Source organism: Barbatula barbatula, assembly GCF_947034865.1.
Source record: "Barbatula barbatula genome assembly, chromosome: 4".
Classification (NCBI taxonomy): domain Eukaryota; kingdom Metazoa; phylum Chordata; class Actinopteri; order Cypriniformes; family Nemacheilidae; genus Barbatula; species Barbatula barbatula.
Window position 1 is genome coordinate 27,081,936 of NC_136768.1, and position 21,095 is coordinate 27,103,030.

The 21,095-nt window shown below is 42.7% G+C and overlaps 10 protein-coding genes across 10 annotated transcripts; 4 read left to right on the forward strand and 6 right to left on the reverse strand.

Moving 5' to 3' along the window:
* Nucleotides 1-526: 526 nt before the first annotated feature.
* On the reverse strand, nt 527-2,537 carry LOC306893350 (uncharacterized protein). The gene is made up of 4 exons (XM_079455136.1): nt 2,426-2,537; nt 1,901-2,212; nt 1,536-1,681; nt 527-817 (listed from the first exon to the last, which is right to left on the reverse strand). Exons 1-4 carry the CDS (start codon nt 2,505-2,507, stop codon nt 653-655), a joined length of 705 nt encoding a protein of 234 aa, XP_079311262.1. The 5' UTR covers nt 2,508-2,537; the 3' UTR covers nt 527-652.
* Nucleotides 2,538-4,495: 1,958 nt separating this feature from the next.
* LOC306893393 (histone H2B-like) lies at nt 4,496-4,933 on the reverse strand. The gene has a single exon (XM_079455182.1). It carries the CDS (start codon nt 4,887-4,889, stop codon nt 4,515-4,517), a length of 375 nt encoding a protein of 124 aa, XP_079311308.1. The 5' UTR covers nt 4,890-4,933; the 3' UTR covers nt 4,496-4,514.
* An 836-nt stretch (nt 4,934-5,769) lies between these two features.
* On the reverse strand, nt 5,770-6,081 carry LOC306893414 (histone H4; the record flags this gene model as incomplete). The annotated part of the gene is made up of 1 exon (XM_079455203.1): nt 5,770-6,081. One exon carries the CDS (start codon nt 6,079-6,081, stop codon nt 5,770-5,772), a length of 312 nt encoding a protein of 103 aa, XP_079311329.1.
* A 796-nt stretch (nt 6,082-6,877) lies between these two features.
* LOC306893368 (histone H3.2) lies at nt 6,878-7,288 on the reverse strand (the record flags this gene model as incomplete). Its single annotated transcript, XM_079455157.1, has 1 exon — nt 6,878-7,288. One exon carries the CDS (start codon nt 7,286-7,288, stop codon nt 6,878-6,880), a length of 411 nt encoding a protein of 136 aa, XP_079311283.1.
* A 683-nt stretch (nt 7,289-7,971) lies between these two features.
* Nucleotides 7,972-8,358, reverse strand: LOC306893379 (histone H2A-like; the record flags this gene model as incomplete). Its single annotated transcript, XM_079455168.1, has 1 exon — nt 7,972-8,358. One exon carries the CDS (start codon nt 8,356-8,358, stop codon nt 7,972-7,974), a length of 387 nt encoding a protein of 128 aa, XP_079311294.1.
* A 548-nt stretch (nt 8,359-8,906) lies between these two features.
* Nucleotides 8,907-9,545, reverse strand: LOC306893355 (histone H1.5-like; the record flags this gene model as incomplete). The annotated part of the gene is made up of 1 exon (XM_079455141.1): nt 8,907-9,545. The coding sequence occupies one exon, from the start codon at nt 9,543-9,545 to the stop codon at nt 8,907-8,909; it is 639 nt and encodes a 212-aa protein (XP_079311267.1).
* A 6,424-nt stretch (nt 9,546-15,969) lies between these two features.
* Nucleotides 15,970-16,356, forward strand: LOC306893380 (histone H2A-like; the record flags this gene model as incomplete). The annotated part of the gene is made up of 1 exon (XM_079455169.1): nt 15,970-16,356. One exon carries the CDS (start codon nt 15,970-15,972, stop codon nt 16,354-16,356), a length of 387 nt encoding a protein of 128 aa, XP_079311295.1.
* Nucleotides 16,357-16,866: 510 nt separating this feature from the next.
* On the forward strand, nt 16,867-17,277 carry LOC306893369 (histone H3.2; the record flags this gene model as incomplete). Its single annotated transcript, XM_079455158.1, has 1 exon — nt 16,867-17,277. The coding sequence occupies one exon, from the start codon at nt 16,867-16,869 to the stop codon at nt 17,275-17,277; it is 411 nt and encodes a 136-aa protein (XP_079311284.1).
* A 797-nt stretch (nt 17,278-18,074) lies between these two features.
* Nucleotides 18,075-18,406, forward strand: LOC306893409 (histone H4; the record flags this gene model as incomplete). Its single annotated transcript, XM_079455198.1, has 1 exon — nt 18,075-18,406. The coding sequence occupies one exon, from the start codon at nt 18,075-18,077 to the stop codon at nt 18,384-18,386; it is 312 nt and encodes a 103-aa protein (XP_079311324.1). The 3' UTR covers nt 18,387-18,406.
* Nucleotides 18,407-19,256: 850 nt separating this feature from the next.
* Nucleotides 19,257-19,674, forward strand: LOC306893401 (histone H2B-like; the record flags this gene model as incomplete). The annotated part of the gene is made up of 1 exon (XM_079455190.1): nt 19,257-19,674. One exon carries the CDS (start codon nt 19,257-19,259, stop codon nt 19,629-19,631), a length of 375 nt encoding a protein of 124 aa, XP_079311316.1. The 3' UTR covers nt 19,632-19,674.
* Nucleotides 19,675-21,095: the final 1,421 nt, after the last annotated feature.

Genomic DNA, 21,095 nt, shown 5'->3' on the forward strand with positions numbered 1-21,095 from the left:
TAAAACTGATTTGGGTGTGAATGTATTAATGTTTTGTCTAAGCAGGCATGTTTATTGTGTTTAAGTTATATAATAATATAGTTTATGAATTTACTTTGCTGTTACAATAAAATGTTTGATCATAAAAAAAGAAGTTGCTATGTGTATTTTATTCTGGCTAAAGTGAATTAAGTTACTAACAGAAGGTTAAGGTAGCAATTTGCATGGACATTTCTGAGTAGAATGGAAGCAAATTGAATAAGTTAAAATGGCCTAAATTAAATAATTTGAGAACTAAATATTACCTAAACATTTTCAGGAAATGTAAGTAGATTTACTTTAATTAAGTTTGTTAGTCATGTTGGTTGTACTTAAATAATAGAGTTAGTCTGACTATAAAAGAATCACGGAATGTACTCGATAATGGCTGAGTTGGAACTACTTAAAAAAGTCCATGCAAATTGTTACCTTAATTTTTTTAAGTTGAGCCACTATAATTTTCTTTAGAGTGAATGAAATCTGCACTGATAGGAATAAGTGACTTTTTCTGTTGTCTCAACACATTTTACATTTGGTCATTTAGCACTTTGGATTTTCAATGAACACATTTCAATCTTTTGATCTCATTCATGTAAGACAAACACTATCTCTGCATGAGCTTAAGGAAGTTTCATTACAAACCCTCATGAAACGCAGGTGTTTGTGAGAATGGCTTGGCAGGTTGGTACTCAGGGTTTATTAATGTGGATGTAGTACCCAGTCTGTTTCTGGTCATTTCTTCATAAATTGAAGAGTCTGGAGGCTTTTTTGATGGAGTGTCAGACAGACTTCTTTTCATCTGAAAATGACAAAAGTGTATGTGAGGGTTCTGACCTTTGCTTTAAACGGAAGAAAGTGTACTTGTGAAAGTCTTCATGGGTAAATGAAGAGAAAACGCAGCATATGATGTGACAGGCTAGCGCTCCACATTATGCAGTAACTACTGTTTTTTTATCTACGGTCAAAGTACTCTACTTTGAAAACAATAGTTTCTTAGTGATTTTTTGTTGTAAGACCACTTTTGTGTAGAGTGCATTGCTTTGCGGCCCCCATAAATAAAGACTTAAAATCTTAAACTTTAAATTTAAATTAAACCAAAAACATATTCAGTTATACAATGCTGAAACACAAATCATTTTGGTTAAAATGTCTAATTTCTGATTTCATAGAATGCCACAAAATCTGTGGCCCGCTTGGAACCCTCCTTGCCCCCCCAGTTTGAGAACCACTGTCTTAGAGTCTTCAAACCTGCAAAAACCAGTTTAACTCTAAAGCTCAACTTTAAAACTTTAAAGTTTTGGATTTTCACACAGAAATGTTTAACAATATCTGGAAGCCATAAGTGAGGAATCATGTCCTATTGACTAAAGACACAGAGTATACATGTGAAAAACAGTATAAAACCATCCCGTGTGTAAGTTTATTACAGTAAGATTTCAACACAACTGGACTTCAGATGCGTTTTGTTTTATGCTAGTTTTTGATATTTCATTGTGTGTGTTTGGGGTTGTACTGACCTTCACACAGAGGAAACCAAGGATGCAAAGTATTATTGCAAACAGAGCTATCAACACACAGAGAACCGTCACAGCTTGACACTTTTTCTCATCGTGAAGAATAGTTTCATTTTTCTCTTTGTGAAGAATAATAGTTTCATTTTTTTCTGCAACAGAGTGAAAAGAAGATATCATCAATGTCAAATATATTCTGTATTAATACAAATAAAGGTCCTACTCTTTGCCTCTGGATATAAGTGTTCATAGTTGTTTTATTCAGTTTAGGTCAAATCCTTGTCAGACACAAACAACATTCTATAATGAACTCATGATGCTTTACACTAATAATAATAAACATGTGTATAATGTATTAAACATGCACTTACCCGTCACCCATAGAAATGTGACGCTGCTATTGGTCTTCTTTTCTTCTAAATTAAATTCACACCAGTAGAGTCCAATGTCTGCCACAGTTAGATTCTTGAGGGTGGCAGTGAGTTTGGGGAAATGGTTTTCATGTAAAGTCACTTTGTCATTTCTTTTATCAGTAAAAGTGCCATCCTTGTAATAGTAGAAGATTTTCTGTTGTTCTGATACATTTAGTTTCTTCCTTTTCATGTACACGCCATCCTGAGGAGTCTTGTCAGTAGCACATTGGATGTTGATGTTCTTCCCATGATCTCCCTTTAACACCATAACTGCATGAAGAAGACAATAATAAGATTTGATCTTCACAGATCTTCAATACATTAAGGTGCAATAGTGACTTGTTCTGACCTATATGTGCTCCTAACAACATGGGACACGACCTTAGGTCTTAAATTGTCTAAAAAAGTAAACGGTAGGTTTTAACTTAAATGTTAAAGTAAGTTGTAACATTAACATTAATAAGTTATAAAGGCTGTTCATACCTGTGTCAAATGATGCTAGTGATGAGAGGCGACTGAAACAGATGCTCAACAACAGTACACAGCACCTCACAACGCTTGCCATCTTCTTAGCTGAGAACAACTACACTTCACACAAATTCAGCGAGAAGTCACATCAGGCCGCTGTGTGAAAAGCTTCACATACAGAACACATGGGCGGCACGAGGGTCGGGCTTCTGTGGTTAACCCTTGAATGTTCAAATTCACTTGTCTTATTATATTCCAGTCCTCTTTATGTCATTTATTGATACGGTTGATTGTTTGATATCCTAATGTGTGGTTCTTTCTGTAAATACAGTTCACGTAATATGAAGTTTATACAATACATAATGCTTTTCCATTGCAAACCTGTTGATGTACCTTCTACACTTAAACAAACAAACAATAAACATTTCAAAATCAAGCACACACTTTAAGATGAAAACATGTTTTAGATAACGGAAACATTTCAATAACGTGACCGAGTGCAGTTACAGTAATTCCATGTTGGTACTTGCATGTAAAATGTACCTGGTTCTTAAAATAATAATGATTCAAATGTAAAATAACAGGCAACATTCAAGGGAACTTAATTCAGATGTTGTACCATTTCTTACAACTTTAACTGGCAGATGTGTGCAGTAGCAATCCAAAACACTTATGCAGATAATAAAGAAGTCTTTCAAATATACCAAGAAGTGAATGAGACATGCTGATGATATATGGGAGTGTTTATATTTATAGGCGAACAAAGTTCAGGTGATGAAGCGAGGCAAACCACTGAAACCATAAAGCGGCGGCAACAATAACTGTCACCATATTACAGTCGTCTGAAGGAAGTGTGACATCGAGAATCAGCGTCTTGTTGTCTTATCACGGAAGCTGTTTACAATCATAACTGAAACACAACAGTGTTATGTTAACGCCCACTATGTAATACTGAGACGATGTCTGTCTAACAAGACATACTTACATATATCAAGTGTTTTCAAGCTCCAAAAGGGAGACCGTGACTCAACCATTAGATCTGGAAATGTTGAATTGTACAGCACATCCAGTTCCAACCTGAAGAGAAGCATTACAGAGGCCAAAGCCTACAAACATTAATGCCACGATGAATAAGTCTGGATCTAACCACCCGACAGGGGTCATATTATCCGACAGAAAAGCTCACTCTAATCACCCCCTTGCTAATGAAAACACTATAAACTTGAGTTAACATGTTTGATAAAATAAAACAATTTCACTGTTCAATAAAGTGGGAACTGCCCGTCCTCCCAAAGCATCTGAATGATTTAGCGTCCAAAAGCATACGCTGAATCGCATACTGTCATACTATATAGTAGACAAAAAGCAGTAGGTGACCGAATAATATGTCTGAAACATCGGTCTTCATAAAACAGTAGGCAGAAAATGCCCACCTTGTGCACTATTACCTCCTAAGATAAACGCAATGCATTCTGGGTAACATCGAAAGTACAACACTCATGCATTGCGGCAGTAAGCGGTTCATTTGTTGAGATTCATACACTGATTCTTGATGTCGGAGTCAAATTAAATGCAAACCCTTTAACTGTTCAAAATCTCCTTGATACCCAATAAGAAACTAAACAAGAAAGCATTTCAACCGTATTTGGTTTTGTAGGAAGATCAAACACGAGAGCGCGGTGAAAAAAGCGCTTTCTCTGTGTAAATCAATGTGCATGTGATTATAAAAAGCAGATTAAGAGCTCACTCCGATGATTAACCGTCACTATACCGCCACCTTCTACGACAAACACGAGACAAGACTTCACTTACCCGACACCTTCATAAATCAGTTGGTTACACCGCATGAAGCGGTGCGAACATATATTTAACTTCACAAGAGAATCTCTTTACATCGAAACAGTGGCCGGCTCTTAAAAAAGCTTAATCTTTCTACGGATCCGGCAAAATTAATTCACGTCACTACTGGCTCCCCATCCCTGAAGCGGGTACAACGCAACTCCATACGCGTTAAAATAATGTTGACACATAAGCTCTTTACGTCGAAACAGTGGGTGGCTCTTAAAAGAGCCTTTGGGTGGATAAACGCTTGATACGCGTCGCTTTACTTGGAGCTGGTGTACTTGGTGACGGCTTTGGTGCCCTCGGACACGGCGTGTTTGGCGAGCTCACCGGGCAGCAGCAGACGCACGGCGGTCTGGATCTCTCTGGACGTGATGGTGGAGCGCTTGTTGTAGTGCGCGAGACGAGAAGACTCGCCGGCGATGCGCTCGAAGATGTCGTTGACGAAAGAGTTCATGATGCCCATCGCCTTGGAAGAGATGCCGGTGTCGGGGTGGACCTGCTTGAGGACTTTGTACACGTAGATGGCGTAACTCTCCTTCCTGGACTTTCTGCGCTTCTTTCCTCCCTTCACGGCGGTCTTGGTGACGGCCTTCTTGGATCCCTTCTTGGGCGCGGGCTTGGCGGGTTCAGGCATGATGAAGAATAGACGAAGAATAACCGAGAGTCACCGCGCGGGGGTATTTATACACTCCAGCATGCAAATGTTCAGCGTAACTTGCGTGCGCGCTCCCATTGCGTGTTTCCGTCGGCCAAACCCTTAAACTGTTTCTATTGGTCAGCTGAAAGATAGAAGGGCGGATGGAAAGGGCCAATAAAAGTGTTTCCCGCCCATAGCCTCGAGTTTAAACTTAACCCCCCCCACGCGATTGTTTCCTTTGTTTTCACTTCCGGCTCATTTTAAAGCGCGTTATTATTGTAATATTCTACACGGTAAAACACACATGTCTGCGTTTACAGTCCATTACTGAGAAATATACTCGCAAAATATCGCACTCTTTTTTTTGTTGTGCATTCCAGTGAATACATTAACATTTAGTTATTTAGCAAAGTTACTGGTTTCTATAAAAGCCAGAAAAAATACCCGTTGAGATCAGAGAGAGTTGGTGTTGTTTTTCTTATGTCTAGCGGTATTCACAGAAAAGAGTTTATATAGTTTTGAATGTTGTGAGACATGTAGTTGACCGGACTGAGTTAGGAATAATGTTCCACCAGGAAGGACTTGTGAAGGATCGTTTATAAAACTGCAATTGTTATTTATACAATGTTATGTTACCACAATAACTTTAAAAAAAGAAATTTCATATAGGGTCCAACCTCTTCATGTTCTTTGTACGTTCTTATTTTGAACATCAAGAGTAAAACGTTTATCAAAGGCTGTTAAGAAGAGCGTTTTATTTTACCTGAAAGTACATCGCTTTGGTTCATGTTATATAGTGAGCGGTGAACTCTTTCTATGACGTCATGGGTGGCTCTTAAAAGAGCCGTTGGGTTTTCAATGAGAGTCCGGGTTACGTTTAACCTCCGAAGCCGTACAGGGTGCGTCCCTGCCGCTTCAGCGCGTACACGACGTCCATGGCGGTGACGGTCTTTCTCTTGGCGTGCTCTGTGTAGGTGACGGCGTCACGGATGACGTTCTCCAGAAACACCTTCAACACACCGCGAGTCTCCTCGTAGATGAGACCGGAAATACGCTTCACTCCACCGCGGCGAGCGAGACGACGGATGGCGGGCTTAGTGATGCCCTGGATGTTGTCACGCAGAACCTTACGATGACGCTTAGCGCCTCCTTTCCCGAGTCCCTTACCGCCTTTACCTCTTCCAGACATGATGTTCAGATACTTGAATTCAAAGTGAAGACAAACCAATAAGCGAAGGGTTTAAACATGTGCGTATAGGACCGAGGAGAAACATGCCCACGAGGGCGGCACCAGCGTACGTCATTCATACCCCTTTTCTTCCCGACTCTGCCCTTACACATATTTCAGTAATTCGACTTAAATTGTAATTTACAAAAAGCACAAAGATGAAGATTTTCTAATAAACTTAAAGTGATTTTGAAATATAAAACTTATCATTTATTCAGCCTCATGTCACTTCAGTTTAAATGTATTTCTTCAGATAAAGATCATTGAAAGAATGTTAACTATTTTAAATTCTGTGACGTCATCATTCACTGCCATAAGAGGAACAATTCAATGATTCAAAAGAGCCTCAGAAATGTTTGTTTTCCTAAATTCTTCTAAATATCTGAACATTTCTTACTTTCCTACAAATAGTTATTTTTGTTTGTAAATAGGTTTTAAATGACATGTGGTTTAGTAAATAACAGAACTTTAAGCTCTTTATATGAAAATGATAATTATATGTTCAGCATGTGAGGAAGTAAAGTTTACATGTGATCATTCGCCCTTAAAGAGGATTTATCGCCGATTAATGGATGAACTAAACACGGGAAAACTCCACTGATAAGATTATTTTCATCATTAATTACGACAAAAATATTAATCACTGGCTCATGTTGCGTTGCTATTTATGTTTGTTTAAAAAATCTGGAAATCACGTCATTCAGTGGATGTGGTGGCTCTTAAAAGAGCCTTTGTGTTATGGTCGAAGACGCGGGACTTAAGCGCGCTCTCCGCGGATGCGACGCGCCAGCTGGATGTCTTTGGGCATGATGGTCACTCTCTTGGCGTGGATGGCGCACAGGTTCGTGTCCTCGAACAGACCGACCAGATAAGCCTCGCTGGCCTCCTGCAGAGCCATGACGGCGGAGCTCTGGAAGCGCAGATCCGTCTTGAAGTCCTGAGCGATCTCTCTCACCAGACGCTGGAAAGGCAGTTTGCGGATCAGCAGCTCGGTGGACTTCTGGTAGCGGCGGATCTCTCTCAGTGCAACGGTGCCGGGCCTGTAACGATGAGGCTTCTTCACGCCGCCTGTGGCCGGTGCGCTCTTACGGGCGGCTTTAGTGGCGAGCTGCTTCCTCGGTGCTTTGCCGCCGGTGGATTTACGAGCTGTCTGCTTGGTTCTTGCCATCGCTGCGGTCTCTTCTACGTTCTGTACGAAATAAATCTACGTTTCACGGCGCCTGTTTTTAAAGGCTTAGCAAGCGCAAGACGTCACGGCACGGAGACATGTGATTGGCTTATAGGTTACGTAGGCCCGTTAAATGGCCAATGGCCGCGAAATTAGCATTCAAATGAAATTGGCGGGACGTTGCGCATCCTTTGTTCAGCTCACAATTCCGTTCGCGAAACACAAAGCAAATCCATCACATCATTAAATCATCCCATCATTTATCTTTATTTCTATTTTGTATTCGTGTCATTTCATCGGATCTGAAATGTGCAACTTGCAACGATATAAAGGTTATCGCCTACAAAATATATTGTATTCGGATCACTATGTAGAATAAAAATATTCTCTGACTAAAGGGCAAAACTCTTCTTTTACTGTTGTACAAGGATCGGTAAACTACAACTATGACAAACTCCCCTTCAGTCGCTTTTATCTTAAGCATCTGTTCATCATGTAACCGAACACAAGTTCACTCTCAGAAGAGTTTCTCAAATACGTGCTCAATGAACCTACATCATAAGGCGCATTTTAGTTTATAATAAACCAGGAACACAAGACTGAAATCGCTTCGCTCTCCAGTCGAGTAAGTGTGTGGCTCTTAAAAGAGCCTTTGGGTTTACAGGAGACGATTTCCCGCCCGTTTACTTTGACTTCGCGGGCTTCTCGGTCTTCTTGGGCAGCAGCACGGCCTGGATGTTGGGCAGCACGCCGCCCTGAGCGATGGTCACTTTACCCAGAAGCTTGTTCAGCTCCTCGTCGTTGCGCACCGCCAGCTGCAGGTGACGGGGGATGATGCGGGTCTTCTTGTTGTCGCGAGCGGCGTTTCCTGCCAACTCGAGGATCTCGGCGGTCAGGTACTCGAGCACGGCGGCCAGATACACCGGAGCACCGGCACCGACGCGCACCGCGTAGTTGCCTTTACGGAGAAGCCTGTGAACACGACCCACGGGGAACTGGAGACCTGCCCTGGATGAGCGAGTCTTGGCCTTAGCTCTCGCTTTACCGCCGGTTTTGCCTCTTCCGCTCATTTTCTGCTGTAAAGATCGACTGTCTGATAACAACTGAGAAGAAAAGTGCTGCAGTTGTCCATTTTTAATCCCTTCTGTCAGTCAGCTATTGGTTGGAGCCGTTTAAACTGCTAAACCAATCAGTCAACTTCCCTCCAAACGCAGAGCCCAACCCCTCTTTCTGCCCGCCTCACAGATGCTGTCGGGGGCGCACTGCGGAATACGCGTTCACACAAAAGTTTGGCAACAGGTCTGTGTAAACGGGCTTTTATATTACACGTCTCCTAAATGAAAACAATAATATATCTCTATAGTTGTTACACAGAGTAATCAATTGGTATGTGTAAAGAATTACATACATTTAAACTGCTTTTTACATTCTAATTTAAAACAATTATCTTATAGGAATGCTTGATTTTCAACATCACAGCTTAGTTATGACCGCCAACACCACAACCGACTGTAATGATCAAATCCATCAGCAAAATTAGTCGACAAAGTCGCTCTTTCATGAGGGGTTGGGTGGCTCTTAAAAGAGCCGTTTGTTTATATCAACACCAGTAATGCATTCACTTCTTTTTAGGAGCGACCCTTTTAGGCTTTGCAGTTTTGGCAGCAGCCTTGGCTTTCTTCGGGCTCTTGGCGGTCTTCTTCGGGGCTGCGGGCTTCTTCGCTTTCTTAGGGCTCTTAGTTGCCTTCTTTGGACTCTTTGTTGCCTTCTTGGGGCTCTTTGTTGCCTTCTTAGCTGCTGGTTTGGCGGCGGCCGGTTTCGCCTTCTTCGGAGATTTCTTAACGGCTGTCTTCTTTGCCGCTGCAGTCTTGGGTTTCTTGGCAGCGGCGGGTTTCTTCACTGCGGCGGGCTTCTTCGCTTTAGGAGCGGCTTTCTTTGCTGGTTTCTTGGTCTCTGCTGGTTTCTTGTTCAGCTTGAATGATCCTGAAGCGCCGGTGCCTTTAGTCTGGACCAGTGTGCCTTTGGTCACGAGGCCCTTGATGGCGAGCTTGACGCGGGAGTTGTTCTTCTCCACATCGTATCCTCCGGCGGCGAGAGCTTTCTTCAGGGCGGCCAGAGACACGCCGCTTCTCTCCTTGGAGGCCGACACGGCTTTAACGATCAGTTCAGCCGCGCCTGGACCCGCTTTCTTGGGTTTGGCTGCGGATTTCTTCTTCGGCGCTTTCGCCGGCGGGGCTGCTGGAGCGGTTTCTGCCATTTCTGTAGTCGGATCAGAGATCAGTAATGCGGGAGGACTGAGCGGCGCTGCGCTCTTATACACCACATGAGAACCAGATAGACTCAGCTCGACCTGCTCTGTGCCCGCGCGCCTCTGTGAGCCGCAAACTCTTGTGTTTTCTCTCGTGACATTTACAATGAAAATCAGAGTTTAAAGATCATTTGACGGAGTGAAAACAGCGAGAACACACAGCAGAGATCCAGAGCTTTATTCAGAGACTCAACTACACGACACTGAAGGCTTTATTGATTCAGTGTTAGATTCAAAACACGACCAGCATCGATCTCTGGAGGAAAGCCTCGTGTGAATTCCTTGTGATTTATTCGTGTAAAGTTTGATGAATTATTCTCGTTTTCTGAATATTTAAAACACGTGTGAAACATGATTTGTGTGAAATGAAGGTCATTCAGAGACTTGTTCAGTGTTGCATACAGAAGTTGTTTTGATCAGCTTGATAAACACACAAACACTCTCGAGGTATTTGTGTGAATCTCACAAAGCTCTTTTGTTTTATTGATCTGCACATTTGTTATATTCAGACTGACGGAACGATAAAACACAGAATAAATATCATCAAATATAATAAAACTGTAAACCTGCGTCCAGTATTGAAATAAAACAATTGATAGATCATATGGTATTTGTGTGCGAGCGTGGGCATGTGTGTTTTGTAGAGATGCTGAGATTCTTACTGTTTGTGTAGTATATTATCGTCTTCACTGGTAGTTATGTGATCTCATTCTCAAGGTTCTTAATGTCACAAGACAATGTTGTGAATTTGGTATAATAATAATTATCTGTTGGATCTGTTTTTAGTCAAACAAAGCACAGAAATGCAAAAAAGTTTATTCAGTAAACTCTGCTTATCTTATGCTAACATCACTTTGTCTCCTGACTGCTTATCTTATCTCTTAATCTCTGTAAACACTTAATATTTCGAGCATAGACTTAAATATTCAGATAAACATCTGAAATGGCACAGATCCATAATTGTGTCTATCGGGAACAAGACAACATGATCTAGCATTTATTTTCCCTATTATGGCAGTAAATGAGGGATGAGATCTGTTTGACATTTTTCCAGATGTATTTTTCGGTGTTGGTCAGAACATGGATGGTAATACATAATGACTTTTCACTTTTGGGTGAACTATCATTTTGATGTGTTTATTTAAATGATTAACTAAACAAAATTTGGGAAATTGTTTACTTAAAACAAAAACTTAAAAGGTTAAGTTCTTATTTGTTCTTGGTATACAGGTTAATTTATATACATTAATGTTAATTTCAGTTTTCTCATCATATGTACCTCTGGCAAACATGTCCTCTAAAAAGGTAAGTTCACATCTAAATCAATGTTCCCTATCAAAAGCTACACTCAATGCTGCGTTTCAAACGCTATGGGAGAACGTCTTTGTTCGGCCGGTTGTGAAGCACGTGTGTCAAACACGGCAAAATTATTTTGGCTTTAAATAACCTCGGCAGGTAATTTGGTTAATTACACCAACACCTGCAGGTTATAAATACGCATGGCGCGAACGTGTCTTCAGGTTCTTTTGTCTTTAAGGACCGCATTGTATGCATGTGTGTGTGAAAGCAAAGCGAAACTAAAGTGAAGGCGAAAGCGAAAGCAAAGTGAAGGCGAAAGCGAAAGCAAAGTTTTCTTTAAGTTAAGAATTAAAATAAAGGATCATGTCTTGTCCAGAACGGAAATGTGTGCCTCCGTGTCAGAGGTACCTGGACGAACTGGATAGACATGAATTCTGTTTTGAGTGTTTGGGGGTTGATCATGCCACCATGGGACTGGAGGGACTGTGCGAACTCTGTGATGTGTTCGACATTAAGGTTCTCCGTGCTCGGCGTTCTTTCTTTAAGAGCGATCGAGCCGTCTTTCCCCCGAGCAGGGGTTCGCGGTTCAATCTAGCCGAGGCACGGGAGACGGAAGCCGTTTCTCCCCATCCCGAGCTGTGGAACCTCCATGTCTGGCCCCTGAAGGGCACCAGCTGAGAGGTTCAGGGCTTCCGCCTGATGTAATAGAGACTATTTTAAGTGCTAGGGCTCCCTCCACTAGAAGGAGCTACGCCCTTAGATGGAGCGTTTTTGAAAGATGGTGCATGGTACACCATATAGACCCAATTCACTGCCAGATTGTCCTCAGGGACAAGCCCCGGTACTCTCAGGGTTTATGGGGCCGCTATTTCTGCTTGCCATGCCCCGATTGATGGGGTTTCTGTGGGAAAACACCCTTTAGTCGCCCGCTTTATTCGTGGAGCGAGGCGGCTAATGCCTCCTTCTAGACGGACTGTTCCATCATGGGACTTAGCAATAGTGCTCGAGGGTCTGGTTAGCGCCCCTTTTGAACCTATGGAGTCAGCACCTATCAGGCTTCTGACCTTTAAGATGGTTTTTCTAATGGCAATCACCTCTCTTAAGAGAATTGGAGATTTGCAGGCGCTCTCGACCTCACGGTCCTTCTTAATATTTGCCCCTGGGATGGTCAAAGCAATTCTGCATCCTCACCCGAGTTATCTGCCTAAAGTTCCGTTCTCCACCGTGCATCCGGTTGTTCTTGAGGCCTTCTGTCCTCCGCCGTTCACGACGTCGGAGCAGGAACGATTACACCTACTGTGTCCAGTACGTGTTCTTCAGAATTACATCCACCGCACTAGCCAGTGGCGTAAATCCGAGCAGCTTTTCATATGTTATAGGAGCCGCAACAAAGGGGCGGCTGGCACCAGGCAAACAATGTCACATTGGTTAAGGGATGCTATTGCTCTGGCCTATGAGGCGCGCGGTCAAACTTCACCTCTGGGTATCAGAGCTCATTCAACAAGAAGGGTTTCATCTTCTATGGCCTTAGCAAGAGGTGTCCCCTTGCAGCAAGTGTGTGATGCGGCGGGCTGGTCCTCTCCGCACACATTTGTCAGATTTTATAGTCCGGATGTCCACGCTACTCCAGGCTCACAAGTCCTGGAGTCTACATCCCAGAGTCACGTCTGATGCCTTCTCTTGGCTTGTGCACACATACCACACAACCTTGGGTGGTCCAGACACCTCCAGTGCGGCGGCGTTGGTATTCTCGTTCCGATAGCGTTTGAAACGCAGCATCGAGTGTAGCTTTTGATAGGGAACGTCTCGGGTTACTTGCTGTAACCCTGTTCCCTGAAAAAGCGGGAACGAGATGCTGCGCCTCAATGCCGCACTGTAGGCGTGCCGGACGTCCTTTCAGACAAAATTGGAACCTGAAGACGCGTTCGCGCCACGCGTATTTATAACCTGCAGGTGTTGGTGTAATTAACCAAATTACCGGCCGAGGTTATTTAAAGCCAAATAATTTTTGGCGTGTTTGACACACGTGCTTCACAACCGGTCAAACAAAGATGTTCTCCCATAGCGTTTGAAACGCAGCATCTCGTTCCCGCTTTTTCAGGGAACAGGGTTACAGCAAGTAACCCGAGACGTTATGCGTTATATGTTATATGGCTGAAACTGGTAGTTCCAGAAAAGCAGATTACATTTTATAATTTGCAGAGACAGCGGTATAAGTAGTGATGACATCCTCAAATGAGCGTAAGAGGCATTACAATAAATGGCTCAGATTACTGGTGTGGATTTTGGGACAAAACAATGGCATTGACATATTTCAAGATGTGTTAGGGAAAGTTATTTTCAGTTATTACAAGTCACATATTCATTTTAGTGGGACCAGCCTTAAACCTTGTCTGTGAAACCGGCCTTTTTGTCATTTCATGCTGACTTAATAGAAGCTGAGTTCAAAGTAAAAAAAAAGGGCCCTGGCATTTTTGCTCAGACCAGCCCACCACAATCGGTGGGACACAACAACCAGTACACCATCCATGCAGTCCCTGTAGATATGCATATCTACTTTTCCATTCCCAAAAACCCCTACAAAGCTGAGAACTAAGTGCCATGGACCAGTGTACTCACTCTCTCTCTTAACTGACTCCGTGGTGACCAAAGGTGGCAGTGGAGTAGGGCCTACACAAAGTGAGGGCAGCCTGAGAGAGAGAGAGAGAGAGAGAGACGAGAATGATAACTGAATGAGAAAAATTATCCCCATACAAGTATCTTTAATATATAACAATGTAGAGAGATGGTTACACATATTTTATACTTAGTGGAAATGGCTCTATGGTGCTCTGAACATCAAAGATAACGAACTACAAACGTGAGTGCATCCTGAGAGAGAGATAGAGAGAGAGAGAGAGAGAGAGAGAGGGGGGGGGAATAACGAGTCACATTTTCAGTCTACAATATTATGAATATTTTTATAATAATATCAATAATCTCAACTCGCCTTACAATTACAGCAGTTTCCTCAGTAGCTTGCTCTTCTCTGCAACTCTGTCAATTACAATGTTTTCCATGTTAACATTAGAATAATCAGCCGAAGTTGCAATTGAATAAGTTAACTCTGCTAACCTAGCTACAAAAACAATGCAAAATAGCTTATGCTGTGTTATTTGACTTTAGCTGACTGAGTGGCTAGTGCAGTAGGTGACAATCCGACAGACATTATAATAGCGACAACGATTATGTTGTCTTACTATAATATTCATTAATTTAGGTAAATCATCATCTTCGTCGTGACCCAACCAGGCCCCCACACTGTGATGTCACCGTCCGGAGCAGAAGGGGGCAGTAATGCACCAAAAAGCTGTTTACTGTAAACACGAAGAAGTCACCGGCTGGTCCCTGTATGGTGGTGGCGTCACTTACTGGACCAGGATCGGTGATCCTTAGCAGTTGTGTTTCCGATATGAGCTTGTTCTTCAGAAATGTTTGGTAATATGTAACGTTAGCTTGTGTGGACGCTACCGCACTACTTGATCAACAAAAGAGCTTCGCTACTGAAAAGCTATTTGATTCAGAAAACAGCGACGTTACCACCACGCTACTGAAAAATGTAGTTAAGTCACTGTTTGTAGCGACGCTACTGCCCAACACTGCTTACCGTTTCAGGTACACTCTCCTGCTCACTCTGTCTCTCCTTGACTTCACTATCAGACACCTACTCCTCTGCCTGGGTGCCGCCATGGCAAGTCACCTCTCCTCCATGTGCTATGTTCACCTGTTTTTGCAAAATGTCGTCAGGTAAGCTACTATAGGCTTGGAAACTGAAGCTACAGCACTTAACATGTCGGTTATTTTTGCACATGTTGAGGCATCAACCTCTAGAATTTTTATTTGTTTGGCCCGCAACTTCTCTGCACCCCCTTGCCCTTGCGCTTTTGTTTCTCCATGCTAAATCCACAGATTTCTGGCTCTGACCCACTGACTGTATTTGACACAAGAAATCGAGGGGGAGGGGTGGAGCTCTAACCCTAAGAGATGATTGGGCCAGTCCAGTGTCAGTATGGATAATGAAACAATGGGCCGCTGTCCCTGCTTTATGGGCCGGTCGTTGGCAAATAAAAAAAAATCATTTTATATCAACCGGCCCCCAAGTGCGTCGGCCCACCGGGCATTTGCCCGGTATGCCAGATTACCAGTCCAGCCCTGTCTCTGTGATTGCAACCACTGTTAGGTGGGAATACATTTTTTAGAAAAGGACCATATCTGTCTCTAACTGATACCAAATATTAACAAAGCGACTTACATTGCATTATCCTATACATTTATGTATCTGCAATCCCCTGGGATCCAACCTTGCGTTGTTAACACAATGCTCTTACCACTGAGCTACAGGAAAGCAAGAACACGAACAAACGGTTAAGATTAATAAGTGCTACTAAGTGTAAAAGAAAAGAAAATTATTGAGCAGAAATTAACTATACATTTGGTCGGTGTTTTTTTTCCAGCTGAGGAGACTATTGAAGGTATTGGTCATAATAATTTAATTTCATGTTTATTTTATCATGATTTTTTACTAAGTTTTTTTTTAGATGAGGAGCAACCGCAACAAAGAAAATATAAAAGAACTACTGTGATGTTGCCCTTACTGTGACTATTTAATTATTTTCACTAATTTAAAGGGATAAACTTCCATCAACTTTAAGGAATCAAATTTAAACGTCTATTGTCTATCATATTTGAAGTATGTATAGTAGTTATTTTAATTACTTTACGAAAGAAATTAATTTGAATGAAGTTTTCCTTTTCTGTAAAAAGCGCCAAATCAATGAAAGTCTCCGTGTGTCACATAAACACTTATTTAAACAATATGCCAATAACATTATTTGTATGGCTATAAACAAATCGCCATCTTGAAATAACGGGCAGAAAGAGGGGTTGGGCTTTGCGTTTGGAGGGAAGTTTACTGATTGGTTTAGCAGTTTTAACGGCTCCAACCAATAGCTGACTGACGGAAGGGATTAAATATGGACAACTGCAATGCGTTTCTCCTCAGTTATTATCAGACGGTCGATCATAACAGCAGAAAATGAGCGGAAGAGGCAAAACCGGCGGTAAAGCGAGAGCTAAGGCCAAGACTCGTTCATCAAGAGCTGGACTTCAGTTCCCCGTGGGTCGTGTTCACAGGCTTCTCCGTAAAGGCAACTACGCGGTGCGGGTCGGCGCCGGTGCTCCAGTGTATCTGGCCGCCGTGCTCGAGTACCTGACCGCCGAGATCCTCGAGTTGGCCGGAAACGCCGCTCGCGACAACAAGAAGACCCGCATCATCCCCCGTCACCTGCAGCTGGCGGTGCGCAACGACGAGGAGCTGAACAAGCTTCTGGGTAAAGTGACCATCGCTCAGGGCGGCGTGCTGCCCAACATCCAGGCCGTGCTGCTGCCCAAGAAGACCGAGAAGCCCGCGAAGTCCAAGTAAACGGGCGAGTTGATCTCGTTTAAACCCAAAGGCTCTTTTAAGAGCCACACACTTAAACAACAAGAGAGAGAAGCTTGTTTTCATCTTTTGGAACAAACTTCTTCATATACACCAACGTGTACCAACCAATTATATTTAGGCATTTGACAGACACTTAACCATTATCCTATACAGTTATGCATAGGTATCTGGGATCCAACCCATAACCTTGAGTTGTTAACGCAATGCTCTTGTCACTGAGCAACAGGTAATATGATCACGTATATCCACATATGATCACACATATCCACATATGATCACGTGGCTCAAACCTTTAGGATTCAAACTGTTGCTCATAAACGACTCGGTTGACCCGCCACTTCTTTTGAACATATATCGCGCAGCCATTGGCCGTCTGTCATGAGCAGACGTCACGCATTAGCCAATCATACGTCTCTGTGACGTCCTACTCGCTGAAGCCTATAAAAACGCGCCGTGCTGACGGAACTGCACGCAGAACGTACTGAAGCAATGGCAAGAACCAAGCAGACCGCTCGTAAGTCCACCGGCGGCAAAGCCCCGAGGAAGCAGCTCGCCACTAAAGCCGCCCGTAAGAGCGCACCGGCCACAGGCGGCGTGAAGAAGCCTCATCGTTACAGGCCCGGCACCGTTGCTCTGAGAGAGATCCGCCGCTACCAGAAGTCCACCGAGCTGCTGATCCGCAAACTGCCTTTCCAGCGTCTGGTGAGAGAGATCGCTCAGGACTTCAAGACGGATCTGCGCTTCCAGAGCTCCGCCGTCATGGCTCTGCAGGAGGCCAGCGAGGCTTATCTGGTCGGTCTGTTCGAGGACACGAACCTGTGCGCCATCCACGCCAAGAGAGTGACCATCATGCCCAAAGACATCCAGCTGGCGCGTCGCATCCGCGGAGAGCGCGCTTAAGTCCCGCGTCTTCGAACACAACACAAAGGCTCTTTTAAGAGCCACCACATCCACTGAATGACGTGATTTCCAGCTTTTTTTAACAAACATAAATAGCAACGCAACATATGAGCCAGTGATTAATATTTTTGTCGTAATTAATAATGAAAATAATCTTATCAGTGGAGTTTTCCCGTGTTTAGTTCATCCATTAATCGGCGATAAATCCTCTTAAGGGCGAATGATCACATGTAAACTTAACTTCCTCACATACTCAACATATAATTATAATTTTCATATAAAGAGCTTAAAGTTCTGTTATTTACTAAACCACATGTCATTTTACACCTGTTTACAAACAAAAACAACTATTTGTAGGAATGTAAGAAATGTTCAGATATTTAGAAGAATTTAGGAAAATAAACATTTCTGAGGCTCTTTTGAATCATTAAATTGTTCCTCTTATGGCAGTGAATGATGACGTCACAGAATTTGAAATAGTTAACATTCTTTCAATGATCTTTATCTGAAGAAATACATTTAAACTGAAGTGAAATGAGGCTGAATAAATGATAAGTTTTATATTTCAAAATCACTTTAAGTTTATTAGAAAATCTTCATCTTTGTGCTTTTTGTAAATTACAATTTAAGTCGAATTACTGAAATATGTGTCAGGGCAGAGGCGCGAGGAAAAGGGGTATGAATGACGTACGCTGGTGCCGCCCTCGTGCACGTGTTTCTCTTCGGTCCTATACGCACATGTTTAAACCCTTCGCTTATTGGTTTGTCTTCACATTGAATTCAAGTATCTGAACATCATGTCTGGAAGAGGTAAAGGCGGTAAGGGACTCGGGAAAGGAGGCGCTAAGCGTCATCGTAAGGTTCTGCGTGATAACATCCAGGGCATCACTAAGCCCGCCATCCGTCGTCTCGCTCGCCGCGGTGGAGTGAAGCGTATTTCCGGTCTCATCTACGAGGAGACTCGCGGTGTGTTGAAGGTGTTTCTGGAGAACGTGATCCGTGACGCCGTCACCTACACCGAGCACGCCAAGAGAAAGACCGTCACCGCCATGGACGTCGTGTACGCGCTGAAGCGGCAGGGACGCACCCTGTACGGCTTCGGAGGTTAAACGCGACCCGGACTCCCATTGAAAACCCAACGGCTCTTTTAAGAGCCACCCACGACTTCATAGAAAGAGTTCACCGCTCACTATATAACATGAACCAAAGCGATGTACTTTCAAGTAAAATAAAACGCTCTTATTAACAGCCTTTGATAAACGTTTTACTCTTGATGTTCAAAATAAGAACGTACAAAGAACATGAAGAGGTTGGACCCTATATGAAATTTCTTCGTTTTTAAAATTATTGTGGTAACATAACATTGTATAAATAACAATTGCAGTTTTATAAACGATCCTTCACAAGTCCTTCCTGGTGGAACATTATTCCTAACTCAGTCCGGTCAACTACATGTCTCACAACATTCAAAACTATATAAAGTCTTTTCTGTGAATACCGCTAGACATAAGAAAAACAACACCAACTCTCTCTGATCTCAACGTGTATTTTTTCTGGCTTTTATAGAAACCAGTAAGTTTGCTAAATAATGTATTCATTGGAATGCACAATATAAAAAAGAGCGCGATATTTTGCGAGTATATTTCTCAGTAATGGACTGTAAACGCAGACATGTGTGTTTTACCGTGTAGAATATTACAATAATAACGCGCTTTAAAATGAGCCGGAAGTGAAAACAAAGGAAACAATCGCGTGGGGGGGTTAAGTTTAAACTCGAGGCTATGGGCGGGAAACACTTTTATTGGCCCTTTCCATCCGCCCTTCTATCTTTCAGCTGACCAATAGAAACAGTTTAAGGGTTTGGCCGACGGAAACACGCAATGGGAGCGCGCGCGCACGTTACGCTAAACATTTGCATGCTGGAGTGTATAAATACCCCCGCGCGGTGGCTCTCGGTTATTCTTCGTCTATTCTTCATCATGCCTGAACCAGCCAAGCCCGCGCCCAAGAAGGGATCCAAGAAGGCCGTCACCAAGACCGCCGTGAAGGGAGGAAAGAAGCGCAGAAAGTCCAGAAAGGAGAGTTACGCCATCTACGTGTACAAAGTCCTCAAGCAGGTCCACCCCGACACCGGCATCTCTTCCAAGGCGATGGGCATCATGAACTCTTTCGTCAACGACATCTTCGAGCGCATCGCCGGCGAGTCTTCTCGTCTCGCGCACTACAACAAGCGCTCCACCATCACGTCCAGAGAGATCCAGACCGCCGTGCGTCTGCTGCTGCCCGGTGAGCTCGCCAAACACGCCGTGTCCGAGGGCACCAAAGCCGTCACCAAGTACACCAGCTCCAAGTAAAACAGCCGCGTATGAAGCGTTTATCCACCCAAAGGCTCTTTTAAGAGCCACCTACTTTCTTCCAAAAGAGATTCTCTTGTGAAGTTAAATATCTGTTTACACCGCGTCATGCGGTGTAACCACTTACTCGACACGTTTTACTTAAATCAGTTGAAGTCTTGTCTCGGGTTTGTTGTAGAAAGTGACGGTTAATCATCGGAGTGAGCTCTTAATCTGCTTTTTATAATCACATGCACATTGATTTACACAGAGAAAGCGCTTTTTTCACCGCGCTCTCGTGTTTGATCTTCCTACAAAACCAAATACTGCCGCGTGCAGAACACATTCTTCTACAGATCCTTGAAGAGTAAATGTGCCATAAGATGACTTCATAAGAAGGGAGTTTCATGTTAAAACCGAATGTTAAGTTTTTCTTGTATTCAGGAAAGTCACTTTAATCAAAGTGACATGCAGCATGACATCAGTAACTCAGGCTTGACCTTCACTTAAACTATACTGTAAAGTTACTGTAGTTTTTACAGAAAAATACCGGCAGTCCAGGTTGCCAGCAAATTAGCATAAAAATATTTTGAGTGCTTTGTATAAATCAAATTATATCAAAAGGAAATATGATAATTCTTTCTTGTTGTTTAGTTTCTTATTGAGTTTTTCCAGATTATGAACAGTCAAAGGGTTTGCATTTAATTTTTGACTCAGAGGTCAAGAATCAGTGTATGAATCTCAACAAATGAACCGCTTACTGCCGCAATGCATGTGTTTGTATGGTACCCAGAATGCATTGTTTATTTTAGGATGTAATAGTGCACAAGTTGGGAATTTCTTGCCTACTGTTTTATGAAGACCGATGTTTTGGACATAGTTTTTGTTTGCCTACTGGCTTTAGTGCCAAAAGTTCTAAATGGGCGGAGCCTATTACATTAAAATGGCCATAACTCAAGAACTTATTAGAGATATCATCATGGGGCTTGAAGCATATGTGAAGACCATCACTCCGAGGCCAACTACAAAAGGCCGTCGCGTTTGGACACTAGATGGTGCTATAACAGTAAAACTGGCAACATTTACTAATGCATAAACAATTGTCTGTCACTTGATATTTGACATTTACTCAAACTATTGATATCATATGATAGCTCTCCTCATTCTGAACAACGTTGACGCTTAGACTGCTCGAACACAAGGATTGCTGCTTGCAGTTATATATTTAAATTACATGTTCCCTCATTAATCTACACTTTGTCATTTTAGTTACACATACTTATAGTGTACTAAGAAAATATTATTTTAGAAATGTCTGTAGATTAATAAAGGCACTGTCTGGAATTTTTTTGCATGTGAGTTTGCTTACGAAGCTGACACTGGCAAATGCAGAAAAAGCCATTTTGCACTCTTTTTTGGTAGGGGATGGGAACGGCTGTGCCTATTAACCAGAACATGAAGTTTGACTACTTGTGTAAATGTTCC

Coding starts and splice junctions, on each gene's coding strand:
- LOC306893350 (XM_079455136.1), bottom strand. CDS start 2,507: ATGGCAAGCGTTGTGAGGTGCTGTGTACTGTTGTTGAGCATCTGTTTC. Junction 1,682..1,900: donor CACATTTCTATGGGTGACGG/GTAAGTGCATGT, acceptor ACTCTGTTGCAG/AAAAAAATGAAACTATTATT. Junction 818..1,535: donor TTGGTTTCCTCTGTGTGAAG/GTCAGTACAACC, acceptor TGTCATTTTCAG/ATGAAAAGAAGTCTGTCTGA.
- LOC306893393 (XM_079455182.1), bottom strand. CDS start 4,889: ATGCCTGAACCCGCCAAGCCCGCGCCCAAGAAGGGATCCAAGAAGGCC.